Source organism: Canis lupus, chromosome 32 (genome assembly GCF_048164855.1).
Source record: "Canis lupus baileyi chromosome 32, mCanLup2.hap1, whole genome shotgun sequence".
NCBI lineage: Eukaryota > Metazoa > Chordata > Mammalia > Carnivora > Canidae > Canis > Canis lupus.
In genome coordinates this window covers 3,447,763-3,472,216 of record NC_132869.1, presented here as the reverse complement: position 1 = coordinate 3,472,216, position 24,454 = coordinate 3,447,763, and the positions used below count along the sequence as shown (strand labels likewise).

General features: G+C 37.5%; 1 protein-coding gene and 1 long non-coding RNA gene across 2 annotated transcripts; one reads left to right on the top strand and one right to left on the bottom strand.

Annotated features, from left to right (window-relative positions):
* Positions 1–1,383: 1,383 nt before the first annotated feature.
* Positions 1,384–21,063, top strand: LOC140622900 (uncharacterized). The gene is made up of 3 exons (XR_012022569.1): positions 1,384–1,468; positions 1,650–1,779; positions 20,929–21,063. It is a non-coding gene; the product is annotated as an uncharacterized lncRNA (long non-coding RNA).
* A 2,142-nt stretch (positions 21,064–23,205) lies between these two features.
* On the bottom strand, positions 23,206–24,156 carry LOC140622834 (olfactory receptor 4K2). The gene has a single exon (XM_072808573.1). The coding sequence runs from the start codon at positions 24,154–24,156 to the stop codon at positions 23,206–23,208; it is 951 nt and encodes a 316-aa protein (XP_072664674.1).
* Positions 24,157–24,454: the final 298 nt, after the last annotated feature.

Here is a 24,454-nt window from a genome sequence, read left to right as displayed (position 1 = left end):
CCACCTCCACAACCACTTTATGTTCTTATTCGTCTCTTTGTTCCCTCTCTTCCTTGGCATTCTATTCACCACTGTGTGATGACCACTGATTTTGCAGTACCATTTCTCACTATACTCAGTAATCTAAACATGTTTCTGACTATTGCATAGCCGTCTCAGACCATAGCTCACAATTTCTCTCCTCAGGTCAGCTATTTCCTCTTTAAACTTTTCTTCACTATGTAACTGTCACTATTATTCTCCAGGTTGTGAAGTTTTACTTTTTCCTGGATCTCATTCTCCCACTTGTAACATCTCACCACTCCTCAAAGTAGAAAAGCTAGTAAAACTTAAAGTCCTTAGCATGACAGCCAAGCATATAATATGGTCTGGGTTTACTTATACCCCTTACTACTCTCTAGACAAAACCAGACTATTCAACATTTACTAAGGTGGGGGACAGTTTCTGTTCATTTTCTGATACCCTTCACAGATAACCTTTGAAGGTTTGAAAGCCTTCCTTGAGGCATAAGTTGAAATTTCTCTTCTTGTTAATGTCATATCACTTTGCTTATATGTAGATTATGTGCTCTCCCAAAGTAAGAGTTTTTGTATAGACATTCTTCCCCTGCCATATTCGGTGCTCCTTGTATTCTCATGCTCCTTTTGTATCTTTCACAGGATTTGGTATATAGATGTGATTGGAATATTTTTCATATATGTATTTTAGTATTAGCTGAAATATGTATCACTTTATATCTATCATTTATTTGAGCTTTCACCTTATAATCTAACAGAGACTTTCCCAGTGAATGACTGAACTCAGCAAACCGTAGGCCATGTACATAAACTTCATTTCTATATGGAACAAGAATATTTTATCTCATTAGTAATATAAGCTCATACTTAAGTCATTAAAACCAGTGCAATAATCAAGCCAACAAATGCAAAGGGGACAAAATAAACCTTTTGAATCATAGCATTAGAGAAAATTGATTATTTGTTGTATTAAAAGTAAACCACATTTTGTTTACCAACTTTTTACTAAGTGATATAAGTGAGATACATAAAAGGGAAGAAAATTTCACTCTAGTTCTATTAAGTTAGATTCTATCTGGTCTACTTCAAATGCAGAGTAAGTAAAATAAATCATTAATGAAAAGATATACAACTATACACCTATGACCTGATTTTGGTATTTAACCTCCCATGATTTTTTGGGTTAGCTTTACTGCATAGGCATATGTCCACAAAGAATTATATGGCCTTGATTTACATGTTTATTTGGTTGCTTTAGGTGATAGGTGAGACTGTCATAATGGATTTTTTTAGGTACAGACTCTGTCATAATCTCCAAAGGTAACTCCAGCTTCATACATAATTTCTCACAAATTCTTTTAATCATGCTGAGATGCACGAACATCCTCACCTTGATTCACTTCCTCTGACTTCTAATACATTTTTCTCTCACTTATAGATCTTCTCTAAGGTACAAGCTTCATAACTTAATATGTAACTGGACACAGTCTATTTCTGATGTTACCTTTTTCAGATATAGCCTACCTGATATAATGCATGTCAGAGATGTAAATTGAATTCTTCAGTTTTTCTGTTGTGGGATTAGTCTCTGTTGAGTACTGGTATTTATAGATGCCTTTTTCTTTTGTCAGATTGGAGTAGTACTATGGTTTCATCTAATTGATCAATTGAAGTTTGGAGAGCTAGTAATAGATGGCCAACTTTCATTTACCAATGGGGATTATTATTAATACCTTCAACTACATATTCCCAATGGAAAAAGTAAGTAATATCCCACATTGTTGACAGTTACAAAAAGGATCCACAGGAGAAAAAGGCAGGGTCATTCAACCCTTGTGTAGAGTAAAATATCTTCTGTGAATTCTGTACAATTGAACCAGCTACTCTAGGGGAAATGTGTGCTAAAATACATTATTCTTGCCTCAGTGAAAAATGTTTTGGCTTTAATGGAAGACATGCTGTGTCCTTGTTACCTGAACATGTGATAGGTATGGAGGAAAGGGTAACTAATTGGAACTCAGAGGACATGGATCCTTTTTCTCAGTTCTGTCAAGAACTAAGAATAAGTTATGGGACAAACTTAACTCTCTGATTCTCAGTTTACCCTTGTATAAAATTATTTTAAATATTTCAAGTATACTGGGATCCCTGGGTGGCGCAGCGGTTTAGCGCCTGCCTTTGGCCCAGGGCGCGATCCTGGAGACCCGGGATCGAATCCCATGTCGGGCTTCTGGTGCATGGAGCCTTCTTCTCCCTCTGCCTGTGTCTCTGCCTCTCCCTCTCTCTCTGTGTGTGACTATCATAAATAAATAAAAATTTAAAAAAAAATATTTCAAGTATACTGAAAATAAAGATAACTATGAATTTAATATCTTTATTTACAATGTTCAACTTTGTGAAATTTTAATGTTTTACCATATTTCCTTTATTTTTATTAGGAATAAAACATTGTGAAAAGTATTAGGATATACTACCCCAAAATATGCCACTTTGGCATATGAATTATTTTGTGCTGAGGCAACTGAGAAGAAACAGATATAAAAAAAGCTCTCTACCTTCCACCTATTTGCCTAAAAGCAGGACATAAATTTGTAAAGGTGTTCCCCTGTCCCTCTCTATCAGGGAAGGACAGAAGTTAATCATCACAGACAACCCTAGATCATGTTCAGTCCAGAGAGGGAACCAAAGGAATCTCTATAACAAAACTGACTAAAAGGCTAGTGGGATTATCTTTTACTCATTCCTCCATATATTCTCCTTTCCACAATTTGCTGTCCTGGGAGCTCAGAGACATTTCCTTTTTCTTGTCACTTCTTTAAAATGTCTACTTCTAACCTGAGGGTTGTTAGAGAGAAGTGGATGGGAGATGGACTAAATGGGTGATGCATGTTAAGGAAGGCTCTTGTCGACCAGAAGAACTGCGGAACAAAACAACAAAATCAGGAGTTAGTTCTTTGAAAGAATTAATAAGATAGATAAACCATTAGCCAACCTTATTAAAAAGAAGAGAGAGAAAACTTAAATTAATAAATTAATTAATGAGAAAGGAGAGATCACTACTAACACCAAGGAAATACAAACGATTTTAAAAACATATTATGACCAGGTATACACCAATAAATTGGGCAATCTAGAAGAAATGGACGCATTTCTGGAAAACCACAAACTACCAAAACTGGAACTGGAAGAAATAGAAAACCTAAACAGGCCAATAACCAGGGAGGAAATTGAAGCAGTCATCAAAAACCTCCCAAGACACAAAAGTCCAGGGTCAGATGGCTTCCCAAGGGAATTCTATCAAACGTTTGAAGAAGAAACCATCCCTATTCTACTAAACTGTTTGGAAAGATAGAAAGAGATGGAGTACTTCCAAACTCATTCTATGAGGCCAGCATCACCTTCATTCCAAAACCAGACAAAGACCCCACCAAAAAGGAGGATTATAGACCAATATCCCTGATGAACATGGATGCAAATTCTCAACAAGATACTAGCCAATAGGGATCCCTGGGTGGCTCAGCGGTTTGGCGCCTGCCTTTCGGCCCAGGGCACCATCCTGGAGTTCCGGAGATGGAGTCCCACTTCAGGCTCCCTGCATGGAGCCTGCTTCTCCCTCTACCTGTGTGTCTGCCTCTCTTTGTCTACCATGAATAAATAAATAAAATCTTTAAAAAAAGATACTAGCCAATAGGATACAACAATGCATTAAGAAGATTATTCACCATGACAAAGTAGGATTTATCCCCTGGATTCAAGCCTGGTTCAACACTTGTAAAACAATCAATGTGATTGATCACATTAACAAGAGAAAACACAAGAACCATATGATCCTCTCAAGAGATGCAGAGAAAGCATTTGACAAAATATAGCATCCATTCCTGATCAAAACTCTTCAGAGTGTAGGGATAGAGGGAACATTCCTCAACATAAAAGCCATCTACGAAAAGCCCACAGCAAATATCATTCTCAATGGGGAAACACTGGGAGCCTTTCCCCTAAGATCAGGAACAAGACAGGGATGTCCACTCTCACCACTGCTATTCAACAGAGTACTAGAAGTCCTAGCTTCAGCAATCAGACAACAAAAAGAAATTAAAGGCATTCAAACTGGCAAAGAAAAAATCAAACTCTCTCTCTTCACTGATGACATGATGCTGTACATAGAAAACACAAAAGACTCCACCCCCAAGATTGCTAGAACTCATACAGCAATTTGGCAGTGTGACAGGATACATAATCAATGCCCAGAAATCAGTGGCATTTCTATACACTAACAATGAAACTGAAGAAAGACAAATTAAGGAGTCAGTCCCATTTACAATTGCACCCAAAAGCATAAGATACCTAGGAATAAAACTAACCAAATAAGGAAAGGATATACCCTAAAAACTACAGGACACTTCTGAAATAAATTGAGGAAGACACGAAGATATGGAAAAATATTCCATGCTCATGGAATGGAAGAATTAATATTGTGAAAATGTCAATGTTAACCAGGGCAATTGACACGTTTAATGCAATCCCTATCAAAACACCATGGACTTTTTTCAGAGAGTTAGAACAAATTATTTTAAGATTTGTGTGGAATCAGAAAAGACCCCGAATAGCCAGCGGAATTTTAAAAAAGAAAACCATATCTGGGGGCATCACAATGCCAGATTTCAGGTTGTACTACAAAGATGTGGTCATCAAGACAGTGTGGTACTGGCACAAAAACAGACACATAGATCAATGGAACAGAATAGAGAACCCAGAAGTGGACCCTGAACTTTATGGTCAACTAATATTCGACAAAGGAGGAAAGACTATCCACTGGAAGAAAGGCAGTCTCTTCAATAAATGGTGCTGGGAAAATTGGACATCCACATGCAGAAGAATGAAACTAGACCACTCTCTTTCACCATACACAAAGATAAACTCAAAATGGATGAAAGATCTAAATGTGAGACAAGATCCCATCAAAATCCTAGAGAAGAACACAGGCAACACCCTTTTTGAACTCGGCCACAGTAACTTCTTGCAAGATACATCCACGAAGGCAAAAGAAACAAAAGCAAAAATGAACTATTGGGACTTCATCAAGATAAGAAGTTTTTGCACAGCAAAGGATACAGTCAACAAAACTAAAAGACAACCTACAGAATGGGAGAAGATATTTCCAAATGACCTATCAGATAAAGGGCTAGTTTCCAAGATCTATAAAGAACTTGTTAAACTCAACAGCAAAGAAACAAACAATCCAATCATGAAATGGGCAAAAGACATGAACAGAAATCTCACAGAGGAAGACATAGACATGGCCAACAAGCACATGAGAAAATGCTCTGCATCATTTGCCATCAGGGAAATACAAACAAAACCACAATGAGATACCACCTCACACCAGTGAGAATGGGGAAAATTAACAAGGCAGGAAACCACAAATGTTGGAAAGGATGGGGAGAAAGGGGAACCCTCTTGCACTTTTTGTGGGAATGTGAGCTGGTGCAGCCACTTTGGAAAACTGTGTGGAGGTTCCTCAAAGAGTTAAAAATAGATCTGCCCTACGACCCAGCAATTGCACTGTTGAGGATTTACCCCACAGATACAGAGGCAGTGAAATGAGTCAATCAGAGAAGGACAAACATTATATCTTCTCATTCATTTGGGGAATATAAATAATAGTGAAAGGGAATCGAAGGGAAGGGGGAAGAAATGGGTATGAGATATCAGAAAGGGAGACAGAACATAAAGACTCCTAACTCTGGGAAATGAAGTAGGGGTGGTGGAAGGGGAGATGGGTGGGCGGTGCGGGTGAATGGGTGACGGGCACTGAGGGAGGCACTTGAAGGATGAGCACTGGGTGTTATTCTGTATGTTGGCAAATTGAACACCAATAAAAAATAAATTTATTACTAAAAAAATTGGTGATAGTAGACATTTTCATCTTGTTCCTGATCTTAAGAATAAGTTCTCAGCTTTCTCCCATTGCATATGTTGTTAACTGTAGTTTTTTTATATGGTTCTTTTATATGATCCAATATATTGAAGTGTTTTCCCTCTAAACCCACCTTATTGAGAGTTTTTATGAACAGATGTTGAATTTGGGCTAGTACTTTTTCTGTTTCTACTGCAATTATATGACTTCTACCTTTCCTTTTGTTGATATGGTTTATCACATTCATATTCAACCATCCTTGCATAGCCAGAATAAATCCCACATAATTAAGGTGAATGATCCTTTTTTTTTTAATTTATTTTTTATTGGTGTTCAATTTACTAACATACAGAATAACACCCAGTGCCCGTCACCCATTCACTCCCACCCCCCGCCCTCCTCCCCTTCTACCACCCCTAGTTCGTTTCCCAGAGTTAGCAGTCTTTACGTTCTGTCTCCCTTTCTGATATTTCCCACACATTTCTTCTCCCTTCCCTTATATTCCCTTTCACTATTATTTATATTCCCCAAATGAATGAGAACATATAATGTTTGTCCTTCTCCGACTGACTTACTTCACTCAGCATAATACCCTCCAGTTCCATCCACGTTGAAGCAAATGGTGGGTATTTGTCATTTCTAATAGCTGAGTAATATTCCATTGTATACATAAACCACATCTTCTTTATCCATTCATCTTTCGTTGGACACCGAGGCTCCTTCCACAGTTTGGCTATCGTGGCCATTGCTGCTATAAACATCGGGGTGCAGGTGTCCCGGCGTTTCATTGCATTTGTATCTTTGGGGTAAATCCCCAACAGTGCAATTGCTGGGTCGTAGGGGAGGTATATTTTTAACTGTTTGAGGAACCTCCACACAGTTTTCCAGAGTGGCTGCACCAGTTCACATTCCCACCAACAGTGTAAGAGGGTTCCCTTTTCTCCACATCCTCTCCAACATTTGTTGTTTCCTGCCTTGTTAATTTGCCCCATTCTCACTGGTGTGAGGTGGTATCTCATTGTAGTTTTGATTTGTATTTCCCTGATGGCAAGTGATGCAGAACATTTTCTCATATGCATGTTGGCCATGTCTATGTCTTCCTCTGTGAGATTTCTGTTCATGTCTTTTGCCCATTTCATGATTGGATTGTTTGTTTCTTTGGTGTTGAGTTTAATAAGTTCTTTATAGATCTTGGAAACTAGCCCTTTATCTGATATGTCATTTGCAAATATCTTCTCCCATTCTGTAGGTTGTCTTTTAGTTTTGTTGACTGTATCCTTTGCTGTGCAAAAGCTTCTTATCTTGATGAAGTCCCAATAGTTCATTTTTGCTTTTGTTTCTTTTGCCTTCGTGGATGTATCTTGCAAGAAGTTACTGTGGCCGAGTTCAAAAAGGGTGTTGCCTGTGTTCTTCTCTAGGATTTTGATGGGATCTTGTCTCACATTTAGATCTTTCATCCATTTTGAGTTTATCTTTGTGTATGGTGAAAGAGAGTGGTCTAGTTTCATTCTTCTGCATGTGGATGTCCAATTTTCCCAGCACCATTTATTGAAGAGACTGTCTTTCTTCCAATGGATAGTCTTTCCTCCTTTATCGAATATTAGTTGACCATAAAGTTCAGGGTCCACTTCTGGATTCTCTATTCTGTTCCACTGATCTATGTGTCTGTTTTTGTGCCAGTACCACACTGTCTTGATGACCACAGCTTTGTAGTACAACCTGAAATCTGGCATTGTGATGCCCCCAGATATGGTTTTCTTTTTTAAAATTCCGCTGGCTATTCGGGGTCTTTTCTGATTCCACACAAATCTTAAAATAATTTGTTCTAACTCTCTGAAGAAAGTCCATGGTATTTTGATAGGGATTGCATTAAACGTGTCAATTGCCCTGGTTAACATTGACATTTTCACAATATTAATTCTGCCAATCCATGAGCATGGAATATTTTTCCATCTCTTTGTGTCTTCCTCAATTTCTTTCAGAAGTGTTCTATAGTTTTGAGGGTATAGATCCTTTACATCTTTGGTTAGGTTTATTCCTAGGTATCTTATGCTTTTGGGTGCAATTGTAAATGGGATTGACTCCTTAATTTCTCTTTCTTCAGTCTCATTGTTAGTGTATAGAAATGCCACTGACTTCTGGGCATTGATTTTGTATCCTGCCACGCTACCGAATTGCTGTATGAGTTCTAGCAATCTTGGGGTGGAGACTTTTGGGTTTTCTATGTAGAGTATCATGTCATATGTGAAGAGGGAGAGTTTGACTTCTTCTTTGCCAATTTGAATGCCTTTAATGTCTTTTTGTTGTCTGATTGCTGAGGCTAGGACTTCCAGTACTATGTTGAACAGCAGTGGTGAGAGTGGACATCCCTGTCTTGTTCCTGATCTTAGGGGAAAGGCTCCTAGTGCTTCCCCATTGAGAATGATATTTGCTGTGGGCTTTTCATAGATGGCTGGAATGTTCCCTCTATCCCTACACTCTGAAGAGTTTTGATCAGGAATGGATGCTGTATTTTGTCAAATGTTTTCTCTGCATCCAATGAGAGGATCATATGGTTCTTGGTTTTTCTCTTGCTGATATGATGAATCACATTGATTGTTTTACGGGTGTTGAACCAGCCTTGTGTCCCAGGGATAAATCCTACTTGGTCATGGTGAATAATTTTCTTAATGTACTGTTGGATCCTATTGGCCAGTATCTTGTTGAGAATTTTTGCATCCATGTTCATCAGGGATATTGGTCTGTAATTCTCCTTTTTGGTGGAGTCTTTGTCTGGCTTTGGAATTAAGGTGATGCTGGCTTCATAGAACGAATTTGGAAGTACTCCATCTCTTTCTATCTTTCCAAACAGCTTTAGGAGAATAGGTATGATTTCTTCTTTAAACGTTTGATAAAATTCCCCTGGGAAGCCATCTGGCCCTGGACTCTTGTGTCTTGGGAGGTTTTTGATGACTGCTTCAATTTCCTCCCTGTTTATTGGCCTGTTCAGGTTTTCTATTTCTTCCTGTTCCAGTTTTGGTAGTTTGTGGCTTTCCAGGAATGCGTCCATTTCTCCTAGATTGCCTAATTTATTGGCGTATAGCTGTTCATAATATGTTTTTAAAATCGTTTGTATTTCCTTGGTGTTGGTAGTGATCTCTCCTTTCTCATTCATGATTTTATTAATTTGAGTCTTCTCTCTCTTCTTTTTAATAAGGCTGGCTAATGGTTTATCTATCTTATTAATTCTTTCAAACAACCAACTCCTGGTTCTGTTGATCTGTTCCACAGTTCTTCTGGTCTCGATTTCGTTGAGTTCTGCTCGAATCTTTATTAACTCCCTTCTTCTCTTGGGTGTAGGATCTATTTGCTGTTTTTTCTCTAGCTCCTTTATGTGTAAGGTTAGCTTTTGTATTTGAGTTCTTTCCAGTTTTTGAATGGATGCTTGTATTGCGATGTATTTCCCCCTTAGGACTGCTTTTGCTGCATCCCAAAGATTTTGAACGGTTGTATCTTCATTCTCATTAGTTTCCATGAATCTTTTTAATTCTTCCTTAATTTCCTGGTTGACCCTTTTATCTTTTAGCAGGATGGTCCTTAACCTCCACGTGTTTGAGGTCCTTCCAAACTTCTTGTTGTGATTTAGTTCTCATTTCAAGGCATTATGGTCCGAGAATATGCAGGGGACAATCCCAATCTTTTGGTATCGGTTCAGACCCGATTTGTGTCCCAATATGTGGTCTATTCTGGAGAAAGTTCCATGTGCGCTTGAGAAGAATGTGTATTCAGTTGAGTTTGGATGTAAAGTTCTGTAGATATCTGTGAAATCCATCTGGTCCAGTGTATCATTTAAAGCTCTCGTTTCTTTGGAGATGTTGTGCTTAGAAGACCTATCGAGTATAGAAACAGCTAGATTGAAGTCACCAAGTATAAGTGTATTATTATCTAAGTATTTCTTCACTTTGCTTAATAATTGATTTATATATTTGGCAGCTCCCACATTCGGAGCATATATATTGAGGATTGTTAAGTCCTCTTGTTGAATAGATCCTTTAAGTATGATATAGTGTCCCTCTTCATCTCTCACTACAGTCTTTGGGGTAAATTTTAGTTTATCTGATATAAGGATGGCTACTCCTGCTTTCTTTTGAGGACCATTCGAATGGTAAATGGTTCTCCAACCTTTTATTTTCAGGCTGTAGGTGTCCTTCTGTCTAAAATGAGTCTCTTGTAGACAGCAAATAGATGGGTCCTGCCTTTTTATCCAGTCTGAAACCCTGCGCCTTTTGATGGGGTCATTAAGCCCGTTCACATTCAGAGTTACTATTGAGAGATATGAGTTTAGTGTCATCATGATATCTATTCAGTCTTTGTTTTTGTGGACTGTTCCACTGAACTTCTTCTTAAAGGGGAATTTTAAGAGTCCCCCTTAAAATTTCTTGCAGAGCTGGTTTGGAGGTCACATATTCTTTTAGTTGCTGCCTGTCTTGGAAGCTCTTTATCTCTCCTTCCATTTTGAATGAGAGCCTTGCTGGATAAAGTATTCTTGGTTACATGTTCTTGTCATTTAGGACCCTGAATATATCCTGCCAGCCCTTTCTGGCCTGCCAGGTCTCTGTGGATAGGTCTGCTGTTACCCTAATACTCCTCCCCATAAAAGTCAGGGATTTCTTGTCTCTTGCTGCTTTAAGGATCTTCTCCTTATATTTGGAATTTGCAAGCTTCACAATTAAATGTCGAGGTGTTGAACGGTTTTTATTGATTTTAGGGGGGGATCTCTCTATTTCCTGGATCTGAATGCCTGTTTCCCTTCCCAGATTAGGAAAGTTTTCAGCTAGAATTTGTTCAAATACATATTCTGGCCCTCTGTCCCTTTCGGCGCCCTCGGGAACCCCAATTAAACGTAGGTTTTTCTTCCTCAGGCTGTCGTTTATTTCCCTTAATCTATCTTCATGGTCTTTTAATTGTTTGTCTCTTTTTTCCTCAGTTTCCCTCTTTGCCATCAACTTGTCTTCTATGTCACTCACTCGTTCTTCCACCTCGTTAACCCTCGTCGTTAGGACTTCTAGTTTGGATTGCATCTCATTCAATTGATTTTTAATTTCTGCCTGATTAGCTCTAAATTCTGCAGTCATGAAGTCTCTTGAGTCCTTTATACTTTTTTCTAGAGCCACCAGTAGCTGTATAATAGTGCTTCTGAATTGGCTTTCTGACATTGAATTGTAATCCAGATTTTGTAACTCTGTGGGAGAGAGGACTGTTTCTGATTCTTTCTTTTGAGGTGAGGTTTTCCTTCTAGTCATTTTGCTCAGTGCAGAGTGGCCAAAAGCAAGTTGTATTGGGAAAAAGAGAAAAAGAGAGGAGAGAAAGAAGGAAAGAAAAGAGAAAGAGAAAAAAAAGGGAAGAGAAAAAAAAACGAAAGAAAAAAAAAAGAAGAAAAAGAGAAAGAAAAAGAAAGGAGAAAAAAAAGGGGGGGTGGGGGAGGAAACAAATCAAAAAGCAAAACAAAACAAAACAACAAAAAAACAACAAAAAAAAAAAAAAAAAAAAAAAGAACCACAGGGGAGTATCTTCTGATTCTGTGTTCTTTAAGTCCCTTGGCTTCTCCTGGAAGTTGTCAGTCAGTCTAGCTGGTCTTCTGGGGGAGGGGCCTGTTGTGCTGATTTTCAGGTGTTAGCAGTTGGGGGAGTTGCTGTGCCCCTGCCTGGTGCAGGGCTCAGTGGGGGTTGTTTACCCCGTGAGGCCCCAGGAGGAACAGCCCCAGTGGCGGGGCAGCTCTGGAAACCTGGATTCAGCTCCGGCAGGAACTCCGTCTGCAGGGCCTGGAGGCTCCGGGCGGGGCCGCTGATCTGCTCAGCTCGGGGCAGGAGCGTCCTCGCTGTCCTGGGCCCTCGCGGCCTCTGCCTGTCCCGGGGGAGGCGGGATCCTGGGCTGTGTCCCGGCGCCCTGTGCTCCGGGGCCTGCGCTGTTGGATTCGCGCTCCCGGGCCGCGCAGCCCCCTCCGCGGAGCCGCCGCCCGAGCCCCTCCGAGCTGCTCCTGGAACCGCGCAGGCCCCTCTGCACGGAGCCTCTTCCTCTGCCCGAGCCCGGCCGAGCTGCTCCCGGGGCCGTGCAGCCCCCTCCGCGGAGCTGCCGCCCGAGCCCCCCGAGCTGCTCCGGGTCCCGCCGTGCGCTCTGCAGCCCTTAGGGAGCTCGGCGCACTCTCCTGGGCGCGGAGTTGCTGTTACTGTCCCGGGGAGCCCGAGGGCATCCCCTCCCTCCTGGGTCCTGCTCCAACTCCCTGCGAGCCCCTTTCCCCCGGGAAGGTCGGTGCAGCTCCTGCGTCTCCGGGACGGGGCTCTCCTGTCCTGGGGACACTCGCCCCGGCCTCAGCCCGGCTCCTCGCGGGCCCCTCCCCCTTGGAGGCCTTTTGTTTCTTTATTTCTTTTTCCCTGTCTTCCTACCTTGATAGAAGCGCGAACTCTTCTCACTGTTGCATTCCAGCTGGTCTCTCTTTAAATCTCAGGCCGAATTCATAGATTTTCAGGATAATTTGAAGGTTTTCTAGGTAGTTTGGTGGAGACAGGTGATTTGGGGACCCTACTCTTCCGCCACCTTGCCCCTCCTGAATGATCCTTTTAATGTATTGTTGGGTATGCTTTGCTAATACTTTTGCATATCTGTCCATTAGGAATATTAGCCTATAGTTTCTTTCTTTGTGGTGTCTGTGTCTGGTTTAAGTATCAGGGTAATGCCAGCCCATACAATATATTTCAAAGCTTTCCTTTCTTTCTATTTTTTGGAACGGTTTCAGGAAAATGGGCATTAACTTTTTTTAATGTTTGGTAGAATTTACCTTTGCATCCATCTGGTCCCAGACCTTTGCTTTGCGTAGTTTTTTATTTTATTGATTTAATTTGCTAACAGAAATTAGTATAGTCAGGTTTTTCATTCTTGATTCAGTTTTAGGAGATTTCATGTTATGAGGCATCTATCCATTTCTTCTAGGTTGTCCAATTTGTTAGCATATAGATTTTGTTGTATTGTCTTACAATGTTTTGTATTTCAATAGTATGAGCCATTAGTTCTGGTTTTTCATTTCTGATTCTGTTTTGGGGGTCCTTTCTCTTTTCTTGATTTGTCTGGCTAAGAGCTTATCAGTTTTGTTTATATTGTCAAAGAACCTGCTTTTGATTTCATTTTTTTTTCTTTTAATCTGTCATTTATTTCTGCTCTGATCTTTATCGTCCCTGCTTTCTACTTACCTTGGGCTTTGCTTTCTTTTTCTAGTCCATTAGGTGTAATGTTAGGTTGTTTGGGATTTTCCTTTTTTCTTGAAGTCGACCTATATTGTTATATATTTCCCTCTTAGAACAGCTTTTGCTGTGCTCCAAAGATTTTTGGACTGTTGTGTTTCATTTTCATTTTTCTCCATGTATTTTTTAAATTTCTTCATTAGTCCCTTTATTCTTTAGTAGCATATTGTTTAGCAACCATGTGTTTCTGGTTTTTTCTAGTTGTTTACTTGTGATTCATTTCCAGTTTCATACTGTTGTATTTGGAAAAGATACATCAGTATTTTAAATTTTTTGAGATTTTTTCTTTTTGTGGGCTAACAAGGATTCATTCTGTAAAATGTTCCATTCAGCCTTGAAAAGAATGTATATTCTGTTGTTTTGGAATGGAATGTTCTGTTTATATCTGTTACATCCATCTGGCCTAATGTGTCATTCAAATACACTGTTTCCTTATTGATTATCTGGATGATCTATCTATTGATGTCAGTGGGGTGCTAAATTCCCCTATTATTATTAATATATTACCATCAGTTTCTCTCATTTTGCCCACTAATATTTGTTTTATATATTTAGGTGCTCTAATGTTGGGTACATAAATATTTATAATTATTATGTCCTCTTGTTGGATTGATCCCTTTATCATTATAAAATGCCTTTCTTTATCTTTTGTTACAGTGTTTATTTTCAAGACTATTTTGTCTAGTATAAGTATTGCTGCCTTGGACTTATTTTTTTTTCACTTGCATTTGCATGGCTCATGTTTTTCCAACCTTTCATTTTCAGTTTCTCTGTGTCTTTAGGTCTGAGGTGAGTCTCTTGCAGGAAGCATATAGATGGGTCTTGTGTTTTTTATTCATTCTATCATTGTATGTATGTCTTTCAATCAGAGCATTTGGTTCATTTAAATTCAAAGTAATTATTGATGGGTTATGTACTTAATACTGTTTTGTACTTTTTTTCTAGTTGTTTTGTGGTTCTTTACTGTTCCTTTCTTCCCTTGGTCTCTTTCTTTGTATTTGATTAGTTGCCATAGTGTTATGTGTTCCTTTTTTTGTGTATCTATTACAGTTTGGATTTGTGGTTACTATGATGTTCATTTATAGTATCCTATATATATAGCCATATATATAAGTTTAAAATCATTTAAGTTTAAACACATTCCTAAAAAATTTATTTTACTCCCTCCTCTACATTTTATGGGAAGACAGTCATATTTTACATATTTTTATCTAAATTCTCTCACATTTAATTGTGACCATTTCTTTTGCACTTAAAGAAGTCCCTTTAACATTTCTTACTAGGCCAGTTTAGTGGTGATAAACTCCTTTAACTTTTGCCTGGGAACCCTTTTATTTCCTCTTCAATTCTGAATGATAAGCTTGCTTAATGTAGAATATTTTTGATGTAGATTTTTTCCTTTCAGCTCTTTGAATATATCATGACACTCCCTGCCAGCCTACAAAGTTACTGCTGAAAAATCAGCCAATACCCTTATAGGGTTTCCCTTATACATAACTTATTGCCTCTCTTAATCACTTGTAAAATTCTATCTTTAACATTTGACATTTTAATTATTATGTGTTAATCTCTGTACCTCCTTGGGTTTGTCTTGTTCGGAACTTTCTGTACTTCTTGAACCTGAATGTCTCTTTTGTTCTCTAAGTTTGGGAAGTTTACAGCTATTATTTCTTTAAATAAGTTTCATCATTTTCCCTCTCTTCTTCTGGGACCCCTCTATTGTGAATGTTTTTGTTTTGTTTTGTTTTGTTATGCTTTATGTTTTCTAAGAGATCCCTTAACCTGTCCTCATTTTTTTTTCTCTTTGATTATGTGCCTTACTAATGAGATATAGGTAAAACAGACATAAAGGGCAGCGTCTGTCCCTTTGGAGCTAGTTCACAATATATTAAAGTAATAGTCATGTAATCTCTGCATCATAATTATTTTAATGGTTTCAGCAAGTTTCATTCTCTCTTCGTATGTTAAAGCCTGTGTGAAATGAGAAATGGGGATAGCAGATGCAAAAAGCCTATAGGATATTTATAGGAATTCTATTTTATAAGAAATCAGGGTACCTATAAAGCTATACATTCCTTGAAAGAAAATTAGAAAACTTAAATAGATATACTGATAATAACCCAATTATATGTTATTCTTGAACATTTTAATTCAGATTTATTTAAGATTTTTAAAGAAAATTTATAAATTTAGGTATTTAGGTGTCCTAAAATTCTCTCAAATGCAATGGAATCCTATTTGATTGGTTTAGAGAGGCCACTAATAACTACCAGGATGGGATTTGAGTGCTTCCCTTCAAAAATTATAAGATTAGTCCCAAATTCCTAACTTGTAATGTTTTCAGGTAATATAGAAAAACACATGTTTTTCAGGCTCCTGAGTACTTAAAAAAGGAGTCATAATTTAAATTTAAGGTACTCAAGAAAATAAAGGGATGGCAAGAATTTACAGCAAAAGTGACTTTCAAGTTTAAAGAACCAGAGAAACTGTTATCAATATGCCAGAATTTAAGGAATATGGTTCTCAAGAAGCTGTTCTGAGGAATATTATAGAAAATACACTTTTGACAAGAAAAATGACTAAAGATATTGAGTACAAGCTGTGGCATTGAATAATAATAGCTGCTCTGATTCCAAAACGAGAGGGAGATATTAGTGTCCTCCAAATGAAAGAACGTAATACCATCCCTAGTCTGTCTTGTAAAGGATATCAAACCAAATATGATAAAGTTTCTGGATTTGTAAATTGCCACAAATATAAAGAGGACAGATGTATATGTTGAGCTCTACTATATGCATGCAATCATGCATTCCAGATGGGGGAGACACTGCCTAGTGAATAGCTGTGATTCCTCAAAAGATAAATTATACAGAAATGTAAGAGATGGTGGGAGGGAGAGTTGTACATTAAAAGTAAAGGAAAAAAACACGGACAAGATGAAATTCAAGTGTCTCAGGATGCATATTTGGGTATACATGAATACATAAAACTATAAAGAAATGCAAATAATTTTTAATGTCAAAGTACAGTGGTTAATTTTGGATGGGGAGAGAGAAAAAATTGTACTTGAAATGGACAAATGTAACAATTTCCAGGTGACTGTCAGAGTTCTATTTTGTAACTTGAGATGTGGTTATAATGGTATTTGCCTTCTAGTTCATTAAACTATAAGCTCTATGTATTTTTATTTACCTTGGTTTTACTCTACAGTAAAAAGGCTATAATAAAAATGAATGTTAATATAATAGATATCATTGATGACTCAGACTCTACTCTCCTTTAGTATGTTTTCTGTTACATAAAACACTTGGAATCTGTGAATTGATTTTTTAGCCAAGGTTTTCTTTGCAAATTATGTTCCACCAATTAGATGTAACAATATTAGCTTTAGAATTTGGGTTAAAGCAGAAGACATGTACTGATATAATCACTGCTGGTGAGCAAGATGATGAGATGTAAGGGAGAAGCAATTGTGGCAGCCCTCCTGTATTCCACTGACTGTACAGAGCAACAAGGGTGTTGAGGATGGTGAGGCAGTGGCAATAGCATCAAGACCCTTTGACTTTAAGATCTCACTATTGGGGTCTATTCTGGATTCCAGAAAGTCTAGTAGTGGCCCCCTGAGTCCCACTTCTCCAGCTCTTTGGATGATTTTATGAGCATCCAAAGCACTCTATTAAATCTTAATATACACAGTGTGTTCTGTTTTCATCACTGAGGGTCAACCCATATAATTATACTCTGACAAAGAGAATGATTGAGGTAGATACATAATTATGTAAAATAAAATTTCTAGCTTAAGTGTCAATTCTAGCACTAGCATTTCAGTCTAAAATACATTTTCTCCTTTAAATTTGCCCTGGTAGGTGAGGAACTGGGATAATGAGCTTTTATTGGTGGCCTTAGAGTTCTAGCAAAGTTACAAGGCAAAATCAACAGTAAGCTAGCATTTAGTAATCATAAAATGGCTACTATGGAAAACACATGAAACCTCCAGGCCTGAACATTTTCCTCAATAAAGTAAATTTTAGGGATGCCTGGGTAGCTCTGTGGTTGGGCATCTGCCTTTGGTTCAGGGTGTGATCCCAGAATTCTGGGATCAAGTCCCACATTGAGCTCCTGGCATGGCTCCCTCTGCCTGTGTCTCTGCCTCTCTCTCTCTCTGTGTGTCTCTCATGAATAAATAAAATCTTTTTTAAAAAGTAAATTTTAAAGAGACAATAAAATATAAGTAGGTATACATCTTCTTATGTTGGCAGTGTAAATTATCATAGTAATAAATAAAAGTGCAAACATGATATTTTGGTACATGATAGATGTTGGGATGTATGCATGTATTTAACAAAAAATCAGAAAGAAAAAGATAAAAAGTCAAGTTATACCAACAGCCATATAGACAGAATACCTCAACCCATGATCCCAGTTACAGTTCCAGCCTCATTTGGTTGTTAGCCCTCCAGACATATTTACCTCTTAGGTATAACTAATACCACTAAAAATAATTCAAAACAAAAACTACTCTGATCTTTAAAAAATTAATCATCCGATCAGAAGCATATAAACTGAAAGACTATCAAATTGCTCAATGTATTTCACTGGACTCTAAGAGTACATGCAAAAAGTTCACATGATTTAGGTTTCCATGGTTGGTTTTTTGTTTGTTTTATTTTTTTTGTTTTTTTGTTTGTTCGTTTGCTTGCTTGTTTTGCCTAGTTTTAAGTCTGGATACACACAACCAAAATTCACCATTCAAAAATAGTAATAGAGAATGAACAGGAAGAGAAGAGTTTATTCAGTTCTCTTGTCAACTTTTTTTTTAATTTTTTATTGGTGTTCAATTTACTAACATACAGAATAACACCCAGTGCCCGTCACCCATTCACTCCCACCCCCCGCCCTCCTCCCCTTCTACCACCCCTAGTTCGTTTCCCAGAGTTAGCAGTCTTTACGTTCTGTCTCCCTTTCTGATATTTCCCACACATTTCTTCTCCCTTCCCTTATATTCCCTTTCACTATTATTTATATTCCCCAAATGAATGAGAACATACAATGTTTGTCCTTCTCCGACTGACTTACTTCACTCAGCATAATACCCTCCAGTTCCATCCACGTTGAAGCAAATGGTGGGTATTTGTCATTTCTAATAGCTGAGTAATATTCCATTGTATACATAAACCACATCTTCTTTATCCATTCATCTTTCGTTGGACACCGAGGCTCCTTCCACAGTTTGGCTATCGTGGCCATTGCTGCTATAAACATCGGGGTGCAGGTGTCCCGGCGTTTCACTGCATCTGTATCTTTGGGGTAAATCCCCAATAGTGCAATTGCTGGGTCGTAGGGCAGGTCTATTTTTAACTCTTTGAGGAACCTCCACACAGTTTTCCAGAGTGGCTGCACCAGTTCACATTCCCACCAACAGTGTAAGAGGGTTCCCTTTTCTCCACATCCTCTCCAACATTTGTTGTTTCCTGCCTTGTTAATTTGCCCCATTCTCACCGGTGTGAGGTGGTATCTCATTGTGGTTTTGATTTGTATTTCCCTGATGGCAAGTGATGCAGAGCATTTTCTCATATGCATGTTGGCCATGTCTATGTCTTCCTCTGTGAGATTTCTCTTCATGTGTTTTGCCCATTTCATGATTGGATTGTTTCTTTGGTGTTGAGTTTAATAAGTTCTTTATAGATCTTGGAAACTAGCCCTTTATCTGATATGTCATTTGCAAATATCTTCTCCCATTCTGTAGGTTGTCTTTGAGTTTTGTTGACTGTATCCTTTGCTGTGCAAAAGCTTCTTATCTTGATGAAGTCCCAATAGTTCATTTTTGCTTTTGTTTCTTTTGCCTTCGTGGATGTATCTTGCAAGAAGTTACTGTGGCCGAGTTCAAAAAGGGTGTTGCCTGTGTTCTTCTCTAGGATTTTGATGAAATCTTGTCTCACATTTAGATCTTTCATCCATTTTGAGTTTATCTTTGTGTATGGTGCAAGAGAGTGGTCTAGTTTCATTCTTCTGCATGTGGATGTCCAATTTTCCCAGCACCATTTATTGAAGAGACTGTCTTTCTTCCAATGGATAGTCTTTCCTCCTTTATTGAATATTAGTTGACCATAAAGTTCAGGGTCCTCTTCTGGGTTCTCTATTCTGTTCCACTGATCTATGTGTCTGTTTTTGTGCCAGTACCACACTGTCTTGATGACCACAGCTTTGTAGTACAACCTGAAATCTGGCATTGTGATGCCCCCAGATATGGTTTTCTTTTTTAAAATTCCGCTGGCTATTTGGGGTCTTTTCTGATTCCACACAAATCTTAAAATAATTTGTTCTAACTCTCTGAAGAAAGTCCATGGTATTTTGATAGGGATTGCATTTAACGTGTATATTGCCCTGGGTATCATTGACATTTTCACAATATTAATTCTGCCAATCCATGAGCATGGAATATTTTTCCATCTCTTGTGTCTTCCTCAATTTCTTTCAGAAGTGTTCTATAGTTTTGAGGGTATAGATCCTTTACATCTTTGGTTAGGTTTATTCCTAGGTATCTTATGCTTTTGGGTGCAATTGTAAATGGGATTGACTCCTTAATTTCTCTTTCTTCAGTCTCATTGTTAGTGTATAGAAATGCCAACTTTAAATGTTTTGTCCAAAAGCCCATTTGAAGAGAAAAACAGTTATCATACAGTTTCACTCATATGTGGAATTTAAGAAACAAAACAAGACCATAAGGGAAGGGAGGGGAAAATAAAATAAGATGAAATCAGAGAGGGAGACAAACCATAAAAGCCTCTTAACTTACAAAATAACCTGAGGGTTGTTGGAAGGGAGGTGGTTGGGGGGATGGGGCAATTAATTGGGTGGAATGCATTAATAAGGACAAAATTGTGAGTAGGTGGTTGTTAGGGTCCATTCTAGGACCTTGGAGGAAACACAGGCAAAGGAGGTCTAAAACAGGATTCGCTATATAAATCCACCACCATTACACTATATCGTATTCTGAAATTTTCCTCAAATATTTTTGGAAGTATATATCATGTGCAGTTTTTATTGCTATTACAGATATCCAGTTCCTTCACATATTATAATTTACATTTTATAATTTCAACTAGACCTGATTTTTAACATTTTCACCTACATTTTACTATTCCACTTAATTTTACAAGATAGTTTTTTAAAATTTTGAAAGCATCAATTTGTCATTTCCAGTCTTCCCAAATACCTAAAGAGGGAATTGTTTGTTAACAAAGTCTTCTTATAGATTATCCTAATCACAATACTCTCTCAATTGTGTTATTGGAAATTTAGACCAGTTAAAGCCATTCTTGACCTGGTATGTTTATATTATCTGTTTTATATTAGCTGATTAATAAATATCATCTAGAATACTTTGAAAACATTATTTTTGGCTTTGGATGCCCTAGTAGCAAATGGCACCATCATAAGGTGTAGGGAGCCTGTGAATTTCATTGTACTTACCTTTGTATAAAAGAATGTCAGCAGTGCAATGAGGAGTCATGGTGATAATATAACCCACCAGGAGCTCCTAATTAAAATTTAAGTTTTATGCAATACATAGAGATAGCCTGTACCTTACTTTTCATGCTGGGCCACCAGGATAAGTAGTAAGTAGTTCCAGAGACCATCTGTAGTCCTTTTCATTCTCAGCTGCAGAGTCTTACTATAATTCCAACTAATCAGTCTCATTATTGACTTGCCTTACAGATGAGTTTCACCTTTGAGACTTTTGGCAAATGTCCTGAGCTTTAAAGTTCTCCACACAAGTACTGAAGTATGACAACATTCCTATGAAAAGGCTTGACATGACGGGCACGGGGGGTTATTCTGTATGTTAGTAAATTGAACACCAATAAAAAATAAATTAAAAAAAAAAGAAAAGGCTTGACAGTTTTATCTTGCAAAAAGCAGTTCTTAAAATATATACATATATTCCCTGTTCAAAGAAATATATTATTTGAAAGAATTATTTATGGAATTTATAAAACACTGGCCAGAAAATTTTTATAAATTAATTCCTTAATCCTGAACATATTTGCACATGTAGCTGAGAGTTCACTCACACAGACACCCTCAATTCACCCATTTTATCCCTATTTCAAATAGAATTATTGCTATTATTCTGGGGTTATACCCATTTCAGACTAATGTTAATACTGTAGACATTTTTACCCAACATTTTCAACCATTCCTACATTTTTAAGACAAAATCATACATTATTAACTGTAAATGTGTTTCCTTATTTAATACATTAATGAATAAACACACACTGATGAAGAAGACACATTTATCCTATAATTTGGCTTAAAATGAACAGTTAGGAATTTCCTTTTCTTACCTTCTCTTTCAGCAATGATAATTAATGCATATATAATTCTTGTTTGTTTTTTTCTTAATAATGCCAAAGAGGAACAACTTGATATTTATCAAATACTGTCGTTTTAACAGATTCTTTTTGTCATAAAAGTTGGATAATATACTGAACACTATAAGTATCATTTAGTCAATTTCAAATAACAATCAGTTCTTTCATTTTTGCCATCATTTAAAGATGACTTGCAAAGCAGAGCACACGGGAAAAGTGTTTCTCATGACTTCCAGTGCTAGCAATTCCAGTAACTACTAGCAGGTGTTAGTGATACCTTGTGTACCTTAAAGCTAATATTGAACCTACTTAAAACTAAAAAAAAACACTATTTGTATAAAGAAATATACTTATTACATTGACAATGATTACTAAGCTAGATTTATTATTTTTGCAACCAAATATTAAAAGGAAAAAGTAGTTTAATAAGAGTCTCATGCTCTACCAACTGAGCTAGCAGGCACCTGGAAAAAGTAGTTTAAATCAATGTAAAGCCATAGGCTCTCCATAAATTGTTATCATAAACTGTGTCTCTTAATTTAATTCCAGTTTTAACTTCTCAGCCATTAAGCTGACACAGTGCCTGTATAAAACAAACTGTACTGCTCTGAAGCTCATTTCATAATATTTTCTAATTTGCAGAATTCTTCTGCCTCTTTATTCATAATGCATTATCAGAAGTTGTCATGACCTTATTTCTTTGCTAAAAGTTAGTGGTGGAGACTTTTAGACCATTTGCTTTGGGCCTTATCAACAATTGTAATAAAATATGTCTAAGGTTTTCTTCAATAGAAGAGATTACAAATTGTTTTAAATGTTAAGTAAGAACGATTCAAGGATATACATAGGAAATCACTGTCAGGGGAAAATCCTACAGCAGTATAGAGTTTCTAAGGCTTATAGAAATATTATTAATTTGGCATATTTTAGGGATGATTCTCTGAGTAACTCAATGATGAGTTGTTTTTTATTTTATTATTTTATTTTATTTTATTTTATTTTATTTTATTTTATTTTATTTATTTATTTTTCTAGAGAGGTAGAGTGAGAGCCAGGGCAGGGAGCGGGGTGAGAGCAGGGCAGGGAGAGAGAAACCCAAGCAGACTTTGCGCTGAGCACATTGCCCTAAACTGGGCTCCATCTCACTACCCTGAGTCATGACCTAAGCTGAAATGAAGAATGGGATGCTTAACCAAGTGAGCCACCAAGGCGCACCCTGCCTTCAGTGACAAATTGTATATAAATGCTATTATCTTCTAGTTCCCCTTTAATTTGTACCTCCTTTTCTCATTTTTTGTTCATCTTTTCCAGTGAATAGATTATTAATCTCTAATTTCCTATCTGAAACAGGGACTGTAGGCATTGTTTACATAGTCTTTGCTTCTGGAAGAAATTGTTAATGTCAACTTGCTCTTCTGATATCTAACATGTATTTTAAACATATGACAGAGAGTAGTTTCAATATTTATAATTTGAAAAAAAAATACAATTTGATTCAATTTGGTTCAATTACAATTTGATGAGAACTCCAGAAATAAAAGCCTTGTCACAATCCTGTGTACACCAAAACTGCGACATATAATGCCTAGGAAGTTAAAACTTGAACTAGAATTTAAAACTAAAAATAATGCAAAGGAGTTGTCTTGTTGGGATTTAGAAGCCTATTTTTCAGTTTCCTCATAGCTGTCTTCACTTCTTGATTCCTTAAGGTATATATTACTGGGTTCAGAATGGGAGTGAAGATGGTATAAAACACAGACAGAATCTTATCTATAAGAAAACTGTTTAGTGGCCACATATAGATAAGGATGCATGGCCCAAAAAACATGAGGACAACAATGAAATGAGCTGTGCACGTAGTAAGAGCCTTAGATGATCCTTTTGAAGAATGATGTTTGATAGTAACCAGGACAATAACATATGAATTGAATAAAATAATAAAGCAGGATAAGGCAATTATGCCACTAGTTGAGATCATAAAGAGGCCCAGAACATAAGTATCCACACAAGCCAGCTGGAACACCACAGGAAGGTCACAGAAAAAGCTGTCTACTTCATTGGGACCACAGAATGGTAATGTGAGAGCAAATATGACCTGGCTCATTGAATGCATGACTCCCACAATCCAGGAAGCCACCACGAGGGCAACACACACCCAGGGACTTATGACTGAAGCATAGCGGAGAGGTTTGCATATTGCAATATACCTATCAAAGGACATGGCCATAAGTAAAATTATCTCAGTACCAGTAAAAAGGTGTAGAAAAAATATCTGGGTGATACAGCCATCAAAGGAGATAGTTTTATGTCCAGTGAGGTAGTCTGTAACCATCTTAGGGGTGGCAAAGGAAGCAAGTGACATATCAAGAACAGAAAGGTTAGTAAGCAGGAAATACATAGGAGAGTGTAGGTGAGAGTCGGCTATAACTGTGATGACTATGAGGCTATTACCAATGATTGTTGCCACATAAAACAGTGAAAACACCATGAAGAAAAACAGCTGTAGTTCCCAGGATTTAGAGAGTCCCAGCAAAACAAATTCAGAAACAGACTTATTGGCCGCATCCATTGGCCTGATTGATAGGTGAAAACCTGTATCAAAGAGAGAGAGAGAGAGAGAGAGAGAGAGAGAGAGAGAAAGTGTGATTCTACTTAAGCAAAAGCTCCAAGAATCCACTTTCATAGACTGTTTCCTCTATCTCTACTATTTTTTTCCATTTTCATTGGTATGTTAGTTTGAAAGATAATTATAGAATATTAGAGATCACAGTGAAATACCAGTAAAGTCATAGATGTTGAAAATAACACTTTCTTTTTTGTTACTAAATAGCAATCAAATTGAGATTATATCATCCAGAAGGTATCTA